General features: G+C 44.8%; 1 protein-coding gene across 1 annotated transcript in view; it reads right to left on the bottom strand.

Annotated features, from left to right (window-relative positions):
• LOC136865430 (uncharacterized) overlaps positions 1 to 24,644 on the bottom strand; it is a 198,502-nt gene that overhangs the window by 63,540 nt on the left and 110,318 nt on the right. Inside the window, exon 2 of the mRNA XM_067142406.2 lies at positions 10,222 to 10,394. Within this exon, the coding sequence (XP_066998507.2) occupies positions 10,222 to 10,394 (173 nt within the window). The remainder of the gene's footprint in view (positions 1 to 10,221; positions 10,395 to 24,644) is intronic.

The raw sequence follows: 24,644 nt of genomic DNA on the forward strand, positions 1-24,644 counted from the left end.
TCTGTCTGTCTGTCTGTCTGTCTGTCTGTCTGTCTGTACACGCATCACTAGAAAACGGCTAAAGAGAATTTAATGAAAATTGGTATACAAAGTCAGGAAATATGTCGCTACAATCTAGGCCATAAATAATTTTATTTAAGCTGATAGAAATGGTAGTTTAGGGGAAGGCCTAAAATGTAATTTTTAATATTTATGTTATTAGTGGTCCTATCTTAATGCAAATTGGTATGCAAAGTCAGAAGATAAGTCCCTACAATATAGGCTATAAATAATTTTATTAACGCTGAGTGAAATGGTAGTTTAGGGGAAGGTCAAAAATGTAATTATTAAATATTTACGTTATGATTGGTTCTATCTCAATGAAAATTGGTATGCATAATCGGAGAATAAGCAGCTATAATCTAGGCTATGATCATTTTATTCACGCTGAGTAAAATGGTAGTTTAGGGGAAGGCCTAAAATTTAATTCTCAAATATTTATACTATTAGTGGCCCTATCGATAAATACTACATAACTAAAGTTATATATAATTAAGTTTACGACCATTTATGTCTTATACATTTTTACCGTACCTGCTATGATAACACAGATATTCATGAATTTGTAATTTTGTAACTAAGTCCATACCAACGCCGAGCCACGAGAAAATGGGTTAACAGGGTTCAATGAAAATCGGTATATAGAGTCGAGGAATAAGAAACAACAGTCTAAGCTATAAAAAAATTATTCACCCTGGATGAATTTGTAGTTTAGGGGAAGGCGCCTAAAATGTAATTTTAAAATACGTATGTCATTGGTCCTATTGAAAAGTATTACATAACAAAAGTTATAGAGAATACAATTTCCGATCGCTTATGTTTTATTCAGTTTTACCGTACCGACTATGATAAGAGTGGTATTTCAGAGTCGGAAGAAAACTAAATGTGAAGGCCTACAATATCGAAAGCGCATAACATTGATCAACAATAACATTACTTTGAAAATTGTTTGTTGTGATGTTCTTTGTCTCTTATGCTACCTCACAACTCCGATAGATGGGACTACTGCTGCGTATCAAGTATAACAGTCTGACTGAATAATGGCGGGAAACAGCTGGGGAGTTAGAAAACTGTATTCTTTAGCATGCCATTCCTCTGGTTCATACATTTTCTGATACTGCTGGTACGTAACACATTGGTTCATCGTAGTATTCCAGCTATTCGATCCCTACTCTGACGCGCTGTTTTGAATGAGCAGTGTGCACACTTAAGGCAGAAGCGTACTTAGTAGTAGTAGTAGTAGTAGTAGTAGTAGTAGTAGTATGGCCTGGTCTAGAATAACAATTTAGGCCTATTCCAAACTATAGCACCACAATTCACTAAATAACTCAAAATTCAACCCTGAAAAGAGCCGTTTCTTAAGAAAAGCTTCTTCTTCTTCTTCCTCCTCACTTTTATCAAATTACTAGCTGATGTACCCGTGTTTCGCTACGGATTGGGTCGGGGGATACAGCTGGGAAGGAGGACCAGTACCTCGCTCAGGTGGCCTCATCTACTATGCTGAACAGGGGCAGTAGCGGCGATTGGGAATTAAAAGTGCGGGGGGGGGGGGAATACAGACAACAAACAGTACCCGGGTTTGTGCGATATAGCTTACGAGGGGGGATCGGGGTATATACATCAAAACTGAAGCCGGGCTGAGTGGCTCAGACGGTTGAGGCACTGGCCTTCTCACCCCAACTTGGCAGGTTCGATCCTGGCTCACTCCGGTGGTATTTGAAGATGCTTAAATACATCAGCCTCGTGTCGGTAGATTTACTGGCACGTAAAGGAACTCCTGCAGACTAAATTCCGGTACCTCGGCGTCTCCGAAAAACGGTAAAAGTAGTTAGTGGGACATAAAGCCAACAATACTTTTTATTATTTAAAACTAAAGAAAAATCTACAAAATGGTAAGTTATTTATGCTGTCTGAGCGAATTTCGACAGAGAGGAAAAGGTTGCCAGTTTACCCATTTAAGTGCGGTAATAACAGTATTTTGAGATTTTGGTTTAAAACTATGCAATAAAACTTTCGCCAAAGAAACAATGTTACACATTTATTATATTTAAAAAGAAGTATGATGTTATTACACAATTAAAATCATTTAGTATTTGACTACACACTAAGAAATTAACAGACACTAAAGAGTCTGTCAGACTGGCGGATGCGCGCGGCAAGCGGGTGAATCAGAACTCAGTGTCCACGACCTTGGCAAAAAAGTAGCCTATACCCCTGCTACCCTTCCTCACAGCACATGCAAAGTCTCCACTACTTGCTGTGGCGCTATACAAATCGGTTCGACGGGACGAACAATATTTTGTGTGTATTTCCGTTAATAATTAAGTTAGTAATTAAAGAAAATTAAGGAAAGAATTAGCTGATAAGACAACAGGGCTTGGACAATTTGTTTTGTTTAATAATGCTTATAATTCCTAGTTTCAGCCGGCTAAAATGAAATAAAAATGTAATATTTCTCCACAAAGTGGGAGGGGGGGGGCGACTGTCTCCCTAATCGCCGGTACTAAACAGGGGCATTGTGGTGGGGGGTGGCAAGATTGGAAGGAATAGACAAGGAAGAGGGAAGGAAGCGGCCGTGGCCTTAAGTTAGGTACCATTCCGGCATTTTCCTGGAGGAGAAGTGGGAAACCACGGAAATCCACTTCGAGAATGGCTGAGATGAAAATCGAAACCCCCTGTACTCAGTTGACTTCCGAGGCTGAGTGGACCCCGTTACTGTCCTCGTACTACTTTTCAAATTTCGTGGCAGAGCCGGGATTTGAACTCGGGTCTCCTGGGATGACAGCTAATCACACTAACCACTACACCACAGAGGCGAAGATCTGGGAAGCTAATGGCTTAAATGTGAAACCACAATAATATGGTGATTATTGGCACCAATAAGATGTTGACAAAGTACTCAATCCAGTGACTGTCCGTCTGATGGTGGACACTGAAAATAGGATATTTCATCAGGGCAGTGCCCACATCGTCAGGAAAGTTCTTCACGGTGTCACAACCTGGCCTGGCCTGCGGATCTAAGCCGTAACGAACATGCGAGGAATATGACTGGTAGACGAACGAAAACCCCTCGTACGTCACCCTGGACAGTAGAACAATTGAACCTCGTGGTACAGCAAGTACTCGTCATCCAGGGCGTTAGTTACTCCATGCCTGGATGAATTCAGCAAGGTATAGCAGCACGAGATGGTCACACCCTTCACTGGCTTTTGACCAAACGCGAGTGCAAAGGAAATGGAAAATGTTCTTATAAAATTACTTTCCAAACTTTCATCCTACCTGCTCAATTGTAACTTCGCAGTTACACTTCTTCGTGGTACTGACGTTTTCATGTACCCCCATGGTGTACGTGTTTTGAGGAGTCACCGTCGGCTAGCTCGGATGGTAATAGCGGATAGATGGGTCACAGTGCAGCAGATTACCAGCGAATCCAATGTTAGATAACATCAAGGTGTGAGCTATCATCCCATCCAGAACCACTTCTTCGTAATGCGGTGCAGACGCCACCGTCCCTCCTCATCGTACGTCATAAGACACAAAGACTGACAGGGACACACTGCCATTGGACGCTCGAAGCATGGTAAACAATCACCTGGGCAGATGAGTCGAGGTTTCAGTTGATACACGCCGATGGCAGGTGCAAGTGCGTCGCCAAGCAGATGAGATAATGGGTCCCTCTTACCAGCAGGGTACAGTTCAGGCTGGTGGTGGCAGTATCCTAGTATGGAGACTTCAGGTGAGATAAAATGTGACCCCTGATACATCTGCCAACATCTTTCACCGGTGAACGCCCAGGAACCTGATGCCAGAGCAAAACCACAAATGTTTTCACCTTTAGTATCCTGCAGGAGACCCACACCTACAGCAAGAACATCCACTCGCTTATCGCAGCCGAATTGTGGCCGATTGGTTCGATTACATTCCGTGGGCCTGAGGATACTTGCTTAGCCCTCAAGTCAAGCGACCCCAATCCTATTGAACAAATTTTAGGATACTGTCGAGAGGGATCTGGGTACCCTGAACTTAATTCCGATAAATCTCCCTGCATTATGAGAGACTATGCAACGGTCGTGGATTAGAATGGCTTCCCAACCTTTTCAGTATCTTGTCGAGCTCATGCCACCTCGCATCACCGCCATCATCGCTACCAGTCAAGTATCTATAATTCCATTCCGTATCAGTGTATACCTGAAGTTTTTTCTCTTATCTTCTTTGAAGTGGTCATAAATTCGTACATATTTAGGAGAATAATACTCGGTTGACCCCATTTGTAGGCTTAAGCTTTGAGAGAGAACTTTGTAGTGATTGGTCTAACGGAGCATCATTTTTGTCAATTTCTAACCATTCTACGAACTGCGAGCCTACTGAGTCTGTCAAAATTTTATATGAAACTATGATGTTTACATAGAATATTTCGCTAAAACTTCATAAAAGAAAACATACGGTACATTAATTAAAATTCCCATTGCAACTTAGGGTATGTTTTTGTTAGTCTGCATAACCAGTATAGAAGGGTCTTTTAGGGACTTAACGGTGCACTGACCGAGCTGTTTGATTCTCCATCATGTAATTTAAGGATGAGCCTAATAGATCGCACATTAGAAATATCTCAATTTTCACCCAATCCACTTTTTTTTTTTTTTTTTTTTTGCTCGTCCTGCCAAATTTTATCGCGCGACTTAAAGTGTGGTTTCCTGAAGAACGTCACAAAAGCGACCAATCAATTGCACTAATATGCATTGAAGTCAATATATACAACAATATACAAAGGATATACACAATGAAAAATCAATAAAGGTAGAGGGAGACACAGTGAGACTTTCCTGAATTTCTGACTATTTTTACAAATATTATAAAACTGCATTTAACTTGAAAAATCTGAATATCTACATTTAAAATGGAAAATCTGAAAATTAATATTCATTCAATAAAATACACACTCGTCGGACCTTGTACTCACACTTACACTTGTTACCTGCTTACTTACACATACGTTATTTGAAGGGCGCCAGCTGCCACTCAGTGCAGCAATAATAGAATGAGACTCTTGACTATCTCTAGGGTGTGGGGTAATAAGCTTACTTTTGACAACATACCATATAAGTTCTGGGAAAAGGAGATTGGCGTTCGGTTTCCCCATTAATTTTGAGGTTAAGATATTTTACTGTCATTGAAATAAAACTATGAATTCGTTTGATAGAACAAAATATATTCTTTAAATAATATATAAAAGATAGTGAGTCTTGTTGCGATAAAACAGATGAGAATATGACATTATGACATTGCAACTGAAAGAAACTAGGCATGAATTTGAATTCTTCTTGACCGGACATTTAACAATTTATACGAAATATTTCCCTCACTGATTCACTTGACTGTACCTTCAACACTTTTAGTGTAGTTACGACATATTCCTTTGATCTGGTGTTTACTGTAGATGTGTCACGCCTAACTTGGTGATACATCCTTGTGACTGCTTCTTCTCCATATCATCTGACTTCTTTGTAAGTCAATTTGGTATTACCTCTTGGCAGGTCCAGGGTTGCCCTCTCTGACTCCATGGTAAGCCTTGCGTCCGTGTCTTCAACTAAGTGACCAACTAACTTTTGGCCTCACTCTCTCAATGACCAATGATTAATAGCTCACTGAGTCTTCTCCATCTCTCGTTCACACTCGTTGACTGACCGACTGAGGCCTCTTCATCTAGTAGACTACTTCACTATTCAGCTTCCGTTTAACTAATGACTGACGCTACAATATGCATCCACCTTTTATAGACGTTGGTTGACACAGCTACGTAATCTCCAGAAATAACAATGACATACTCCCACAACGCGGCAAAGTTGTGAAACCGCCGCCGGCTCGCTGGGTTTCTCAAAGAAAGTGAGCTCAGTGCTAACTAAATACGATGACGTAGCCATGACGTGACGATGACTTGGCAGAATCGCCAGTAGTGCAAAATACACTGACTGACAGAGCAAATGCAACACCAAGAAGGAGTGGTTCGAAAGGGATGAAAGTTGGGGGAAAAACAGAGACGGCACGGACGAATAATTGATGTTTATTTCAAACCGATATGCAGGTTACACAATGCGCACGGCATCGACTCATTAGGATGTAGGACCACCGCGAGCGGCGATGCACGCAGAAACACGTCGAGGTACAGAGTCAATAAGAGTGCGGATGGTGTCCTGAGGGATGGTTCTCCATTCTCTGTCAACCATTTGCCACAGTTGGTCGTCCGTACGAGGCTGGGGCAGAGTTTGCAAACGGCGTCCAATGAGATCCCACACGTGTTCGATTGGTGAGAGATCCGGAGAGTACTCTGGCCACGGAAGCATCTGTACACCTCGTAGAGCCTGTTGGGAGATGCGAGCAGTGTGTGGGCGGGCATTATCCTGCTGAAACAGAGCATTGGGCAGCCCCTGAAGGTACGGGAGTGCCACCGGCCGCAGCACATGCTGCACGTAGCGGTGGGCATTTAACGTGCCTTGAATACGCACTAGAGGTGACGTGGAATCATACGCAATAGCGCCCCAAACCATGATGCCGCGTTGTCTAGCGGTAGGGCGCTCCACAGTTACTGCCGGATTTGACCTTTCTCCACGCCGACGCCACACTCGTCTGCGGTGACTATCACTGACAGAACAGAAGCGTGACTCATCGGAGAACACGACGTTCCTCCATTCCCTCATCCAAGTCGCTCTAGCCCGGCACCATGCCAGGCGTGCACGTCTATGCTGTGGAGTCAATGGTAGTCTTCTGAGCGGACGCCGGGAGTGCAGGCCTCCTTCAACCAATCGACGGGAAATTGTTCTGGTCGATATTGGAACAGCCAGGGTGTCTTGCACATGCTGAAGAATGGCGGTTGACGTGGCGTGCGGGGCTGCCACCGCTTGGCGGCGGATGCGCCGATCCTCGCGTGCTGACGTCACTCGGGCTGCGCCTGGACCCCTCGCACGTGCCACATGTCCCTGCGCCAACCATCTTCGCCACAGGCGCTGCACCGTGGACACATCCCTATGGGTATCGGCTGCGATTTGACGAAGCGACCAACCTGCCCTTCTCAGCCCGATCACCATACCCCTCGTAAAGTCGTCTGTCTGCTGGAAATGCCTCCGTTGACGGCGGCCTGGCATTCTTAGCTATACACGTGTCCCGTGGCACACGACAACACGTTCTACAATGACTGTCGGCTGAGAAATCACGGTGCGAAGTGGGCCATTCGCCAACGCCGTGTCCCAGTTATCGTTCGCTACGTGCGCAGCACAGCGGCGCATTTCACATCATGAGCATACCTCAGTGACGTCAGTCTACCCTGCAATTGGCATAAAGTTCTGACCACTCCTTCTTGGTGTTGCATTTGCTCTGTCAGTCAGTGTATAACAACGTCACATCCAACATCTGATATATAACAATTCTCACTGTACATGTATTGAGTGTTATTTTCCACACACGTATATATGCATACATCTAAGTACAATCCTGCAAGCGACAGGCATTGCAAATTGAATTGAACAAGAATTATAACAAAATAATAGTAATCTCACAGATAAAATAATAATAATACGGACATAATAATAATAATAATAATAATAATAATAATAATAATAATAATAATAATATCTTGTAACGGGATTTGAACCATTACAACAGAAAGACGAGGCAGAGGAAAAGATGAAACAAACCGAGCGATTGGCCACGTGGTTTGGGGCAGGTAGCTGTCAGCTTGCATTCGGGAGATAATGCGTTCGAATCCCACTGTCGGCATCCCTGAAGATGTTCCTCCGTGGTTTCCCATTTTCACACCAGGCAAATGCTGGGGCTGTACCTTAATTAAGGCCGCGACACCTTCCTTCCTGCTCCTAACCCTATCCCGTCGTCGCCATAAGACCTATATGTGTCGGTACGACGTAAAGCAAATTCCAAATTCTAAACAAAAAGAAAATAGAAAAGGACAGGGATCAATGTCACTTCTTCCAACGCCACCGTCTTCGGAGATGAGCTTTCTTCACCACCAATGGTAGTTCTTGAAAGTCTATTTCTTCTCATCCTCCGACGATCTTCTCTCTCCTTCAATGCGTCGCGTCATCGTGGGACAGGCGTACGTGGTCATTGGGGGTCAATTCCTCATATAACTCCAGTCTTGATGTGGGAAGTGTTGGAGAAGAAATCTGGGCAATCACAAGAGTAGGACCGAACTGTCACGGCGGACGTTTACCTAACTTACTGCAGGAATCCGTCGTTCCATGCACTGCAGAGATGTTTGGTGACGATGAGTGTTACTTTCAGCAAAATGGAGGACCACTCTACTACAATCGTGATGACAGGTCCTGGCTCGATGTCACGCTTCCCAACAGACGCATTGGACGAAGAGTAGCGTTAAATTCCCTGCGCACTCCCCTGACCTCACGCCAAAGGAAATTTTCTTATGGGGATAGGCTACCCTTCTCTTTTTTTTTTTAAATTTGCTTACGTCGCGCCTACACAAATAGGTCTTATGTCGACGATGGGATAGGGTTAGGAGCGAGAAGGAAGATGTCGTGGCCAAATTAAGGTACAGCCCCAGCATTTGCCTGGTGTGAAAACGGGAAACAACGGAAAACCATCTTTAGGGCTGCCAACAATAGTGAGGTTCGAATCCACCATCTCCCGAATGCAAGCTCACAGCTGAGTGACCGTAACCGCACAGCCAACTCGCTCGGTGGGGATACCTCAAAGATGAACTTTACGACGCAAAACCCGCAACAGCTGATGCTTTGAAAGAGACATTTGCAAGAAAATGTGTTAAGTTCCAAATGCAATGTTGCGTAACGTTATCGACTCGATCGGTCCACGTTACCAGCTGCGCCTGGTAAATAATGCTTATCAGTTTGAACATTTGCGAACATGCAGGGGAGGGGGCACTAGACTTAGTTTCTTTCTTTTCTGGACCTGGTCATGTCAAGTGGAGTATAAAACGTGGTATTGGTAATAATGTAAGTTATTAGTTTATTTCATTGAAATGTCGTATGGCTTTTAGTGCCGGGATATCCCAGGACGGGTTCGGCTCGCCAGGTGCAGGTCTTTCTATTTGATACCCGTAGGTGACCTGCGCGTCGTGATGAGGATGAAATGATGATGAAGACAACACATACACCCAGCCCCCGTGCCGTAGGAATTAACCAATTAAGGTTAAAATCCCCGACCCGGCCGGGAATCGAACCCGGGACCCTCTGAACCGAAGGCCAGTACGCTGACCGTTCAGCCAACGCGTCGGACAGTTTATTTCATTGATTTTGTATGACTGCAAGTATCTATTTATAAATTTAAAAGCGTATGTTACTGCACAAGCCATTTCTCCAGATTTCATGAGCACTTGTCCAGTTAAGACACGATATTTCGGGAACTATTTGCTCTCGAAAGAAGTAATTTATGTTCTTTTGTAGTAAACGTACTGCTGCATAAGTTGGCTACATTGGTGGCTATGATATATCTTCCTGTCTGAAGTTTATGTGGTAAGAAATGGTAGGATCCACGTTTTGTAAATGGGATTACATTTTCAAGTGTGATTTCTGAAAAACTACATTTTTTTTGCGAATGTTTTTCATTCTTTCAGAAACTCTGAAATTTTTACCTCTCATTACCAGCAAGTATTTATAAATTTAAAAATACATGTTACTGCACAAGCCATTTCTCCAGATTTCATGAGCACTTGATTAGTTAAGACACGATATCTCAGGAACTATTTGCTCTGGAATGAAGTATTTTATGTTCTTTTATAGTAAACTTCCTGCTGCATAAGTTGACTACATTGGTGGATCTTCAATGGTAGAGATACTACACATAGTTTGTTCATAAATAATTTTAAAAACATTTTATTTTAAGAATCCATATCTTTATTTGTAATAAAGATATAACCTGAAAAGTAAATGTATTAGATTTGAATCTATGTCCTGTCAACATTTTGTTTCATTACCTTGGACAGTTCCAGAGAAACCGGGATGTAAATATGTTAAATTTAACATTACTAAGATAGGCCTTTGATTCTCCCCTTAATTTCCCACATTTAATGGTATTTATTTTAAATGAAACCATTAACCTTGTATATGTATTAATAAACACTGAATTTATTGTCATTCGAAGTGAGTACATTTTTGGGACACCTGTATATAAATGTAAAGAAAATGTAATCATACTGACCACAGTTGATGATTGTCCTGGGAAGTGTGATGATTGGAAACACACCAAACAGATCAATTATGCAAAGTGTTGCAAAGAGAAGTGATAGCGGTCTCGGTGCTGGCACATCTGAAGTGTGCCTTCTAGAACCCAATAGAGGCTCCGTCTCAGCAAACATTCTATGATCCGAGGCCCTAGACAGAGAAATAAATGATTTTGTATTACCATTCATTAAGTTGTAAGTCAGAAAAGATAAAACACTGGCGGGAACGTAGCCCTAATGATCACCACGTTAGTGTTAACCATAAGGGACACTCAATACTATAGCAGAAACAGGTTAACATTTTGTACATAGGCTGTGTATAGGTCATACATATATAAATATAAATAATTAAAAATAAATAAATAAATTAAATACATAAATACATACATTCATACATAGTCTACATGCATACTGTTACGAATAAAACACTATTTTGTCGATCCAAATTTTAGGATGAACTGTAAGTACACACATATTTACTCTCACACACACACAGTACTCCAAGTCAGTATACAGACTACTCTGACCACTGCGCGACGATATTATGTCTCCGGCAGGACGACAACCAGCACTACTGCCTTCAAAAATTCACTCCACGTCAATACACAGGCAGTAGCCCAAGGCAGACACACATAGTATTCCAACAAGAAGATACTCCGACACCGGTGGGACATTGACTGCAACCAACACCAATGCCGCCTCAGTCCCAACTCCAACACTAACTGACAGACAGACCACGCGTCACAAGGGATATGCGGGCGGAGCCCGGATCCTTTGTGCAATTTTAGCCCTTCGACCCGAAGGTCTTGAGTGCTGCTTTCGACCTGTAAGTATGTACTGAGTGGTTTGGGTTGGTGGTGGTACCGTTGGTTGGGAATCGCATTGGTCAGGATATGACCTGGACCCCAGGGGGGGTCAAGAGTGACTTAGGGACAAGCCCTAGGTAGTCATGATTTCCCGTAGTGGGGTTTGATTGGAAGTCTTAGTGGGTTGGAAGTACTAGAATTTTGAGTCATAATAAGGTATGCAAAGGGAGGGTGAATGGTCACCCATCCAAATGCTAACCAAGACTGAGGTTGCTGAACTGCGATTATTTGAGAGACTTAGCGGACAGAAGAACTAGCTCGGAGAGGGAAGAGGTTGGAAGGGGGGACTGGGAGGGCTGGGCCGGGAGAGTAACTTGATTGAACTTGATGATGGGCTTAATTTATGATTAATTGCTTGGCAGGCATGGTAGGAGTTACAGGGGTTACTTGAAGAGCTATTAATTGTAATAGTAATTGCAGGAGGAGGGAGGTGTCTAGATTTAAAGTCTGGGGCGGGCTCGAGGGCAGGCTGAGGCCGGGAGGTGGGGGAATATTGCGGTTTAGGCGCGGGGGCGGCGGTTGATGGGGTTTGATGTGTTTGAAAGATTTATAATGGGATTTGATGGCATTCTTGATATAGGGACAGCCTGGGAACGAAGCAGCGTGACCTGCATTACAGTTGGCGCATTTAGGCTGTGTTCTGGGAACTGTGCAGTCGGGGTGGCGGTGTGGACCTCCACATCTATTACATCTTGCAGCATCCTTGCAGGTGGCGGCGGTGTGATTCATTTTCAAACAGTTGTAACATTGGATTACTAGTGATGGATTTGGCGGAGCATGAGTTCGATGGTAGGAGGACTGGAGAACAGTTTTGGATTTGTTTTTAGGGTTTTTGGGTTTGTTCTTCGGTGGGTCAGGGTGGTTAGTGCTATTGGAGTTAGGCACGTCAGGTGGTGGTGATTGAGATGAAGTGGAAGGGGAAGAGTCCTGAGTGGAGGGGGATAGAGGCTGAAACAGAGTGGAAATAGTTTGAACTTCTTTGCTGGGGAGTTGGGGTGGTGAGGTCTGGATTTCTTTTTCACTGGGGTGAGTATGGTTGGTTTGGGTATCATCAGTGAGAGTGGGTACCTGTTGCTTGGAGCTGGTGACTGGGTTAATGAGGATTGGACAGGGAATGTCCACAGAGCTGAGTTTTTTGAGAATGATGGGAATTGAGCGGTTACGAACGGGAGTGATAATCAGGTGGCTATTGTGGGTTTCTTCGATGATGGCAATATGGTCTTGAATAATGGGCTCGATGGCCAGGATTACTGCTTGCCGGGTGAGAGGTATTGGACCTGGGTTGATAAGTGGTACTATTAGGAATGAGCAATTGGACGAAATGGGGAAGATGGAATTATTCCGGGTGTAGTGGTACGGTTGCTCGAAACGGTGTGCATCACTGGTTTCCACGGCATCCTGGGTAGCTTCTTCTTTTTCTTCGTGAGTCTGGTCTTCAGAGTTGACAGGAGCTGCAGTGTCTTCTTTGATGGCAGGTGCTTCTTCTTCTTCTCCTTCTTCTTCACCGAGGGGGGGAGAGAGTGAAGAGGATTTAGTGGAGTCAACAAATGGAATGCCAGTGGTTTGGAGCAGGCTGGAGAGGTGGCTACAGAAACGGGGTTTGATGGGAATGATGAAAATTACGTGATTTTCGTCCTCTTCTACGGAGTGGATGCGTTTGGTCACGTGCTGAAGAGCAAGAGCTATTGTGCGTCTATGGGAGAGGAGTGACTGTTTAGAGGTATCAGAGGGGCTGTAGATTGCAAAGAAGGGGTGGTCCTTGCTGAGTGGGACGGAGGAAAATGTGACATTAAAGGGAGTATTGAAATTGGAATATGGGCCCCAGCTACTCAGTCCACTGGAGGGATCCATATTGCGGGGGGGGGGGGGGCGGTGGGCTGGTAGGGCGATAGGTAAGGGGAGGAAGCAGCACTCAAGTGGTCAAACTCCGAGGAGGACCTGAGTCGAGAGGGGGGGCACTCGGAGGCACCAGTCGCACCAGGTATAGTTGTGACGGATCACGCCGGGACAAGGTACGAACAAGTACACACCGAGCGCGGACAAATTTGCTTTAGTTTGGCCTAATAAGGCCAGTCTGCTGCACTGGTACTTGTAGACGGTCGAACTGGTGGTGCAGGAATGAGAGACCGCTGAAAGGTGGCCTCCCAGAGTGTATCCACGAAGTCGGACCGACCTGTGAATTTCAAAATGGCGGCCGTTACCGGGCGGCTCTTGAGGTGCTGGCGGAGAGCTAGCCGGGGCTAGCAGAGAACAGGCGGCCGGCGAAGCGCTCCAAGCGGCGACGTGGTGGTACTAAAATTGTACCGTGGACTGAACACTTGACCGAAGAGGCAGGCGAGCAGGCGGTTTACAGGAGCAAGCTCGGAGACTGGGACCTCTGCAGTTCTTGACTGTTCAGAGCATGAAACAGGAGGAATGGCTGGTGGCTGGCTGAATGGCTGCGAATGGCTGAATGGCTGAATGGCTGGCTGCAATGATTCACGGCTACCCTCCTTTTTATAGGGACCGTGCGTAACAACAAATTTTCGACCGCAGCGCCCCTAGCGGAAGAGACGATTATTCATCGGTAGGAGAAACACCAGAATAACATCAGCTGTCGTTGTTTGCTTATTGAAATGTGTTGTGAATACGTATAATTTGAATTAATCAGCTATGTCGAATGTTGTTATTCTTGTGTGTTTTAAGCAAATTACGTGGAGTTCACAGTATTTTAGGAATTCTACTTTGAGGAAAGGAAGAGAGCTTAATGATAGCCATCACATATATCAGGTGGAAGAAAAACTTTCAAAAGAAGTATCTGGTTTATGTTTGAGAGAGACAAATGTTAGTCAAACCCCATATAATATTCACATCAAGGTAAGAATAAAGAATTTTCTTAATTTAGACACTTTTAATAATTTATAAATTTCTGATAATCTTAGTTTTAACATTATTAGCCTAAACATATAACCTTAATGTTCAATTTAATTTTTCCTGTTCGATAGCTAGGTACCTTGTTTATTTATTTATTTATTTATTTATTTATTTATTTATTTATTTATTTATTTATTTATTTATTTATTTATTTATTTATTTATTTATTTATTTATTTATTTATTTATTTATTTAATTTGTTGTTTTAGATTGACTGCAACAGAAACCTAGTGGAAGCTGTCTGCACTTGCAAGGCAGGTCTATCTGGAAGATGTAAACACATAGCTGCATTATGTCCTTATATTAACAGTGAAAGACAGCAGTCTCAAACTTCAGTTCTTCAGCAGTGGCATGCACCCAAAACCAGCATACAAAAGGAATTGTATTCAAAGGGAGAGTGCATTGCAGAAATATTCCATACAGCTCAAGATCTTACCCATTCTGATCAAAATACAAGTAGGCCTAATAGTGAAATAAATAAAAGTGAACTTTATAATAAAATTAAAAATATTGACTGTGCCTTCTCAGCTATATTAAAGGCTGAGTGTGAAGGAGAAAATTTTGCAATATGTGAGTCAGTGGTAAATATTATTGTAAATAATGCAGTTTATTTCATTGAAAATGAAGGATTAAAGGTTCTTATTAATGAATTAGAAACCCAGAATTATCAAAATATACACAATTGTTATTTTATTCAAAGACTATCAGAACTGAAAGCAAAACTATTTCCAGTTAATTATGTGCATAATTTACCAAAGGAAGTGCAACAGTTCTATGAGATGAACATTAAAGTAAGCAAAGCACAGGAAATTCAATTAGCAATGTTTACAAAATCTCAATCACAATGTAAACTTTGGCACGAGCAGAGAAACCTGAGAATATCTGCTAGTATAAAGCCACACAAAATTAAGACACTAAAAACTGGAATGTATGAACAGCTTGCAAAATCATTTGTGATGATTAAAGACATAAACACGCCAGCAATTAAGTACGGGAGAAGTAAGGAAGAAACTGCTATTGCAGAATATTGTGATGTGTATAAGTGCAGTGTAAAACATGTTGGTCTGTTTATTCATGAAAAACAACCATGGCTCTGTTGTAGTCCTGATGGCATTGTGGAGGGACCTGGTGGACTAAAATTGCTGGAAATTAAGTGCCCATTTTCATGTGCAGAAAAAACAATTATTGTTAGAAATGAGTGCAATGTGCCCTACCTTTTGTTGTCTCCATTGGGAGATATCAGTTTGAAGGAGTCACACATTTATTATACACAGATTCAAGTGTCATTATACGTTTCGAACCTCAGATTATGTGACTTATTTGTGTATAGTCCCCTGGGAAGTATAAATGTGAATGTCCAGAGAAATGAGCATTTTCTTGCACAAGTCATTCCAACATTGGAAAGGTTTTATTTTGAACACTATATAACTCTACTGTATGGGCTGCATGTACAGAACAGGCTACCAATAATGTAACGTAATGTTTTGTATAGTTTTTTTGTGTGTCTATGTTTGTAATTTTATTATGGGAGAGTTTAACTTTGCTAATATTCCAGCAACATGAACAATTTTGTCCACATGGGGCAATAAATCTATAGTAAATTTATTACAAAGTATTTTGTATATTTTTAGTCTCTGAATAGCTCGCTCCACATGAATACACACTGATGAAATGTTATAAGTTGTGTCTATTTCTTCAGGAGAGAACTGAGGGTTAAATGCAAATGATGGCATCAGCATTATTGCATATTTGCTTTCTATACATGTCTTTATCTGAGGGAAACCTTTATCAGACATTATAACATCACCAGGCTCTATATGATCAAGCAGACCAGAATTTACTGTAATATAGCTATCAGTGGCTCTACCTCCATAGCATCTAGAAAGAAAACAAATAAAACCAGAAGGTGTAATTGCCACAAGAAATTTCACAGTGAAACCATTTTTGTAGTGTGAAAACATTAGAATTCTCTGTCGAACACTAATTGGCCTCTCACAATGTATTTCAGTGCAATCAATAATGCATGTACAATCTTCATAATGGGCCTTGAAAGAATTAGGCATAGTCTTTCAGATACTGAACCTTTGTGGCCAGAAAATTCAACCTATTGTTTTTTGATAGATGTGGTGCAAAACAAACTTAAAATTAGCTGAAGCTGTGGTTCTGTGACACCTAAAAATAACTGCAATAGCAGAGAAAGTCAAACCAAGTTTCATTTTCATTAGAAAGAGTAGTAACATGTTTTGTTTGGTAAGAGTGCATTTGTGACTTATTGTAGGTAACAGGGACAACAAAAGCTGGAAGACTGCTATTTTTACACCAACTATGTCAGGCAAACTATTTTCATTGCCCTCTACAGACTTGTATCCACAAAATGAATTTTTCACTTGTATGAGGTCAACTCCAACACCACAGTCTCTCTTGAAACAAGTATCAGTCATTACATTCTTATTAATGTTAGGTACTGTTAAAATTGTCAGAGTTTCTGAATCACATTTTGAATTGTCACTGGGCAAATATAAATTACAAAATAGTACATTTACATTTCCCTGTTCATATGAAAATGGTAAATTATCAGTCTGAATACCTATACTACAAACAGTTTGTGGAGATTGTGATTCAGGAACAGAATTCATGTTTTCTTGCATTTCACTTTGTCTCCCTTTCTTCCTCTTGTACCTGGCTGTCAGTTTCCTCTGTATTTCGTCCTCATTAGATCTTCTTGGTAACATATGCAAAGTAGGTTTATATCCAGGGCTATCAGGGTCTCTGGTAGGTGTTCCATCAATGAAGTGTCGGTTGCAGATTCTGGAATTACTGGTAGGAACCCACGGTTTTCCATCAGGTGTTGAACGTTTTAAAGATGTTATCCATGCTTCTCTTCTGATCTTGTGGGCAGCTGCGGCTGGAAAACGAAAAAATTTCGTTCCTGGTGGGCTGTTTTCGTAGGTAGGTGTAATTACAGTCGTACACGGAACAGTTCACATGACATTTACTGCGTTTACTGGTTCTATGAGTTTCGTTCATGCTTAGAGAATACGCTGAAGAAACCCTAATCAAAACGTAGGCTACCTCAGTAAGCAACGTGAACAGTCAAAGACTAATAAAATAAAAAACACTATTTACTAACTCGATGGTGACAGATGCTCCTTGCGCTCCTACCAGTTACTTCAGATTAAGCCACGAGATGGCAGCACTCGCTATACGCACGGTCCCTATAGCCTGATGATGAAGTACTAGAATATTCAGGACTCAGCTAGAGACGGAATATTCCCGTTTCGTGTTCCAAAAGGTGCCCAGAAAAATACAACAATAGAGGGGAGAGGCTGTCATTATGTCCTCAGGCTGGGAGCTCCCAGCGGACTCACTAGTTCCTTCCAGAAAATACTGAAAGGGGCTACGACAGGGCTGGCACATAACAACACATAGGCCTACATACACATACAGATAGTTTTGTTTGCAACCGGCTCTGTGGCCTCGTTTAGTTTCGCACTTATTATTAAATCACGGGTCACACCATGGCCATCTCCCTCTCTCTCTCTCTCTCTCTGCTTCTTTTAACCCCCCCCCAGTCAAATCCATTATTATTATTATTATTATTCTAAGTAAACTATCCTCCTTCATTCACCTCTCATGGCTCACCATCTTAGCCGGCTTATACGTACAACTTCACCCATCAAGTTCGTTCTTAACTTTGCCTTTATCTCCTCATTTCGAATATCATGCTGCTATTGTTCTCACCTGTCTGTATCAGCAATCAGTCTCGGAACGTTCATGACTGTTACTTCCAAGATGTGAATAAGATATCCCGAGTATATTCAACTTGCACTCCCGTATAGCAAAGTCGGTCTAAAAACAGACCAATGTAAAGATTGTTTCGTCTGGGAGCCGACTTCTTTCTTAGAAAATACCGTCGATAACAACTACGATCTCACTGCAATAGCTTTGCTGCACCTTGATTCAATTTGCTTAAGTTACTACCATCCTGCGAGAATACAATGCTCTTCCTAAGAACTTGAAATGATTCAGCTGTTCCGGGTTTGTATTTAGCACCCGACGTTCAACTCTCTTTGGTTTCTTTACTGCCATCGCTTTAGTCTTCAAAATGCTAATGTTTGTAAGTTGAGTACTTAAAGAAGGACAACTGAATGGAAGGTCTCATACACTTCTAGCATGGCCAGCAGTGGGGTTCAGATCCACCTTTTTTCTAGGTTCTCTTCACGAATATAACCACCGAGCTCGATAGCTGCAGTCGCTTAAGTGCGACCAGTATCCAGTATTCGGGAGATAGTAGGTTCGAACCCCACTGTCGGCAGCCCTGAAGATGGTTTTCCGTGGTTTCCCATTTTCACACCAAGCAAAGGCTGTGGCTGTACCTTAATTAAGGCCACGGCCGCTTCTTTCCCACTCCTAGCCCTTCCCTGTCCCATCGTCGCCATAGGACCTATCTGTGTCGGTGCGACGTAAAGCAAATAGAAAAAAAAAAAAAAAAAACCGAATATAACCTTTTCATCCTTGACATTAGAGTTTGTCCGCCTCTGTGGTGTAGTGGTTAGCGTGATTAGCTGCCACCCCCGGAGGCCCGGGTTCGATTCCCGGCTCTGCCACGAAATTTGAAAAGTGGTACGAGGGCTGGAACGGGGTCCACTCAGCCTCGGGAGGTCAACTGAGTAGAGGTGGGTTCGATTCCCACCTCAGCCATCCTGGAAGTGGTTTTCCGTGGTTTCCCACTGTTGTATGTCCGGCGCTCCCGTCTCACTCCGCCAGCCAGCTGCACGCGCGCCTGTGTATCATTCTGCTAGCTTCGACGCGCAGCCCTCAGTGCGCGTGCCTGACCATCGAGTGTACTATAAATAGGAGCTCCCGGCCTGCTCACTTGCCCGCCACAAATGCGAGCATCCCGGTACACAAACCTAGACGAAACACCAACATCGAAATACCGGCCCACATTAAAGATCTAATACGCCAGCGCAACAGACACAAGCGCAATTGGGCCCGACACCACCGCGATGAAGACCGGATACGCAAAAATGAACTCAGGGTCGAAATCGAAACCGAAATAATGGAGTATAGGTCTCGGATCTGGAATGACAAACTCAGTACGTTTGACACAAATACCAGACCGGTGTGGAACTTAGCAAGATATTTCACGCGAGAACCACACGTGATCCCAACAATTAAGGGACCTAACGGACCAGTATATGAAAATCAAGACAAAGCAGAGGTAATAGCCGACTCACTCGAAGAGGCCTTTAAGCCCAATGACGAACCGTCGGACCCCGCCTTCATTAGGCAAACAGAGGCCAAGGTAGCGGAATTCCTAACAAACGCACCCAAGCCCGAGGTTAAGAAGACTAATATCCACGAAATTAAGTGGATAATAGATCACCTTAACCCGAAGAAAGCACCCGGCCCAGATGAGATTCAGAACATAATACTCAAAAAGCTAACCCCGAAAGCCCTCGCACTACTCACTAAAATATACAATGCAATGTTCCAATTGCAGTATTATCCCGAACAGTGGAAAAAGGCGAGAATCCTTGTATTCGGCAAACCAGGCAAGGACAAATCTAACCCCAATAATTACAGGCCCATCAGTCTCCTGGACGCCCTCAGCAAAGTATTTGAGAAAATACTGCTGAAAAGGCTCATAGCACATATCAAGGAAAGAGGAATCATTCGGAACGAACAATTCGGTTTCAGAAACGGCCACTCCGCCCCGCAACTGCTTACCCGGGTCCTAGAACAAGCGACCATCGGACTAAACAAGCGCAGAGACACAGGCGCAGTATTCCTTGATATCCAGAAGGCATTCGATAAAGTCTGGCACGAAGGCCTATTAGCGAAATTAATAGACCTCGAATTCCACCCAGGGTACATAAGATTAATTAAATCATACCTGGAAGGCCGAGAGTTCCAAGTAGATGTTCATAACACACTGTCAAGCACGCGACCAATTAGGGCGGGCGTAGCCCAGGGGTCACTAATAGGGCCAATCCTGTTCATTCTATTTACGAATGACATGCCGACAGCGGAACTTACTACCACGCACCTCTACGCGGATGACACTGCTATCACAGTACAACACTTTCAGCTAGCATGCGCCCGAAAGAGACTACAAGAAGCACTGCGAACTCTCGAGCCCTGGCTAACCAAATGGCGTATCAAGGTCAACGTTGACAAATGCCAAGCTGTGATGTTTACTAGGAAGAACAGACGCACACGCATGCCAGCCAATATAAAACCGCTCAAACTGCTCAATCGAGATATAGCATGGCACGACAAGGTCAAATATCTAGGAGTAGTCCTAGATAGAAAACTAACCATGCTATATCACGTCAAAGACATCCAGCGGAAAACAAACGCACGACTGGCACAGCTCTATCCGATACTGAATAAAAGATCCAGTATTAACAAGCGAGTAGCAATAAACATGTACAAGGCCCTAATTAGGCCGATAATAACGTACGCAGCTCCCGCCTGGGGCTACACTGCTATGACAAACCTGGATAAGCTGGAACTAATACAAAACAAATGCATTCGAGCAGCGGCTAGACTCCCGTATGACACACCAATTCGCCACCTACGCGCAATTGCGAAAGTCACCTCCATAAGGCAACACATACGTAAGCAAACACTCCGAATGTACAAGAAGTCATGGGGTAGTAAGGTCAACCCACTAGTCAGTGGAATAGGACGCTATGACGTCGACCTATACACCAAATACCCCACACCGAAACACATTCTGTTCAGGCACAGGGCCAGGAGGCCGGGGGCCCAAAACCGCCCTCGCTCCTAAACTGACACCAACGCAATAAACCGCACCACTTAACAATATGCACACACACCACAAAACCTGTATATATGTACATGCTTGTCTACTACCTACATCCTTGTCCTAGATTATGTTATTAATATGTTACAGATTTAGTCAAGCGAGGGAGGATTGAGAGAAGAAATACAACACGACGAAGGCAACACAGCCATGAAAGAGACGATCCAATCCAACCTCGCCCCCACCAGCGACAAAGGAGTGGACGAAACACCCACGCCTGCTAATACCACTAACTATTAATCTACTAATTATAATTGTACTTGTTCTACAGGACACGAGAGCGGAAAAGCGGCCCGCACTCTACAGAAGAAAAGGAATAATGTATATATAATAGGATGTGTGTATATATGTGTATATATTTACAGAGACAAGTGTGTGACACCAACACCGCAAAGAAGGGACGTCATCAGGCGGGAAAAAGATGCCCCTTACAACAAGTAAGGCTTGGCACTACTCCCCTTCTCCCTAAAAGGAGACTTGGCACCAGGGACTGCTGGCTGCTGGACCAAGGGACTAACCTGTGGCCCAAAGCCCAGACGCCAGCGGACCCGAGCCGCACCAGGCAGTGACAAGTAGGACTGATCCCCCATAATAATTGACAAAAGCTAGGTAAATGGTTATGATTGCATGACACATATTCCTAACTAACACAACCTCTGGTCTTCTTCCAGCCCACATCCTTGCATGTGCTATCAAAAGATGTCAGGTTTTACATGTAGGCTCTTTCTTCTTTCTGCCTATGTGGTTTTTCCCTGACCCTTCAATACCATACACCAATACCATATACCTAACACAATCTCGCCTGGTAACGTGTCCGACATGGAAACAGGCAGATACTCCTTGTATCACTTCCCACTCTACCCAGCTATCTCTTTTCTACTTAGAAATTAATAGCATGTCGGAGGCCATGTAGATTGAGTCGATGGTCACGACGGGGGAGCGGGCTACGGGGGCCCCCCGTAAAAAAAAAAAAAAAAAAAAAAAAAAAAAAAAAAAAAAAAAAAAAAAATGCTCACTTGCCCTTGAAGGAGCAGCTGACTGTCGTAGCGAGAGGTCATACGTGCCTGTCGCTCCGCTGTCTCTCTCCTCTCACCGAGACCTTCAAGACTACGAGACTACACTACCTGTCCCAATCGGTTACCGCTTCTCGGTACCTAGTGTTAGATAGGGAATCTGTAGGCCAGGGACCCGCTTAACAACGGATCATCCCGCGTCTACTAGCTCGCTTTAGAATGTCCCCACACAAAAACACACGGCAACAGACTCGTAATCTCCAAAAGGGCATTTGTCATGCACTTAGGAAAGAGCAATTTGTCAGCGAGTCTGGAGCCACTACAGACATATGCGACGAACTTCAAGAATTGACGGAGAGTGAGGAGATGCCGTTATCACGGCTCCCTACCCACTCTACGGCCGTCAGTCCACCAGCGGAGGGAACAGCGCTGTTCTCACAGCGCAACCCCCCGCCAACCACCCAGAGTACGGTGGGGCTGACCAGCCCCATATCACTACACAAGGACACCTTTAAGGACTACCTCCATTTCCTGCCTTCAGGTAGCCCTACCCAAGCCGCCAACGGCCATACCATGTTGTGCTCCACGGTGCTGTCACCGCAGTTAAGCAACATAGGCCTTGGTCAGTGTTTGGATGGGTGTCCACAAGCGCGCAGCTCAGCGCTAACGGCCCCCGCTACGGCCACGGACCCGGCCGAGCGGGGACTGTTGGCGACCCACCACTGCGTGCCCCCCGTGAGCAGTGAGCGAAACGCGCCAGAGGAGCACAGAACAGTCACCCCTGATTCCGTGCAAGTAAACCTGGCGCACGAAACTCACGTAACGGGGTGCGCCATGCAGTACTTTGCGCTCACCACCACCACAAACACAACAACCACCACCACTACCAGGACAACCCCCATAGCCACCCCGTCAGTAGCCACAGGCAAGCACATACCTGTGCAGCTGCTGCCCACTCGGCCGGCTGGCTCTACTCGAGCTGAGCCCCGAGAAAGGAGCGCGCAGCGCAGGGAAAGCGAACCAGGAGGCCTGACGTTATGTGCGAGTGAGCGGGAACCGGGGTTCGACCCTGAAGTGCCGGAACTCGCACATGGGAAAGTGACTGGGGAGATACCTGAACATAAACAGGAGGCCACCTCTCCCCCTAACACAAATCTTGCCCCCAAACCCAACCCAGCGGCAAGCCAGCCGGACGCCGGGAAAGCGGGACCCAGTCCCGCAAACCTGTGTGATGAGGCGGCGCCCAAGGTAAGGAGAGAGGGCAAGAATAAACGAACTGGGCGAAAGGCCCAATGTAAAGTTCAACCCCACCACAAGCAAGCTGGCAAATCGGACTCCGACTCAGACGAGGAACATCTGGTGATAGATGCATCAAGCACATCCCAGGATGCCGACTCTGAAGGCTCGGAGGGAGAGGAACCGTGCGAGCGCGTGGCGACCGAACCCGAGGTCCCAGCCACCCGGCCGGGAAACCAGGGCGACGGCTTCAGGGAGGCAAAAGGGAGGAAGAGGGGGAAGGGGAAAGGCAAAGTAGCCCAGCCCCTGAGCCGCAAGGCTCAGAAAGGCGGGGTACGTAAACCAAGTACCCAAGCCGATAGGAACACAGAAACATCTATCGGCCCAACCCAGCCTCAACACGCCACCAACACGAGGCAGGCTCGGCTGAGCCCACCTCAACCACCACCACCACGAACACAACCAAACACCCGTAAGGTGGCAACCCCCCCACCCCTTACGGTGTACACCAAGAATACCAAGTCACTAGAAGAGGAGCTCCTCAAAAAGCTAGCGCATGATCAGAGAAACTACTACTTCTCCAGGCCGAGAGTAGATGCGCACGAAGCAATCCGGCTGCATATGACTAGCTTTGAGAGCTATGAAATCGCTATCGAGGTGCTGAAACGGCTGAATATTAACTTTGTAAGAATATTGCCCAACAGCACTATGAAGCGATTCGTAGTGAGGACTCCCATTAACGGAAGTAATGCGGATGAAATCCAACTTGCCCTGAAGGCGCAGGATATCCCCGCATTCTCCGTGGTGCGAATGAGACCAGGAAATAGGCCTGCCAAGGGCAACCTTTTCCTAGTTGCCGTGGCGGATACCCCAGGAGCGGACAACATGCGGAAAATGAGGATGCTCGCGAACATGCTGGTGTCAGTCGAGCCGTACCGCCCCCCAGCCACTGGCCCCCAATGTGGAGTGTGTCAGAGGCATGGCCATCCAGGGGCGGGGTGCCGACTGGAGCCCAGGTGCCGCAGATGCGCCGCCTCCCACTTGTCTCGCGACTGCCCCCATGGCAACGACCCTGCGTACTCCAAGTGCGCAAACTGCGGGGAAAAACACGCGGCTAATTTCAGAAACTGTCCGAGCCGCAGGACACTCGAAGCCGTCAATCAAGGCAACGGGCTAAAGGGTAATAAGCGTGGCAACCCTAAAGCTCAAGCAGGCCCATCAGGCAAAGGCGCATCACGCAGAAATAAACCAGGCCAGTCAGGCAAAAAGGACCCTTCAGGTCCTGCAGGCCCCTCAGGCACCAAGGGCCAAGAACAAGGCCCTTCAGGCACACAGCGCCCATCAGGCATGAGAATATTAAATTTTAAACCCCTAAGGACGGTGGGTGAACACAACCCCGGGCCCTCAGCCCAACCAGCCCCCACCACCGTTCAAACCAAGAACTCCAATCTAGACAAAAAGAAGGCCCAGACCCAAGCAAGAAATCAAAGGCAGGCTAAGCCCACGCAAGCTCATCCCGAGCAGTCACAGGGCCCCGA

The sequence above is a fragment of the Anabrus simplex genome, chromosome 1 (genome assembly GCF_040414725.1).
Source record: "Anabrus simplex isolate iqAnaSimp1 chromosome 1, ASM4041472v1, whole genome shotgun sequence".
Lineage (NCBI taxonomy): Eukaryota > Metazoa > Arthropoda > Insecta > Orthoptera > Tettigoniidae > Anabrus > Anabrus simplex.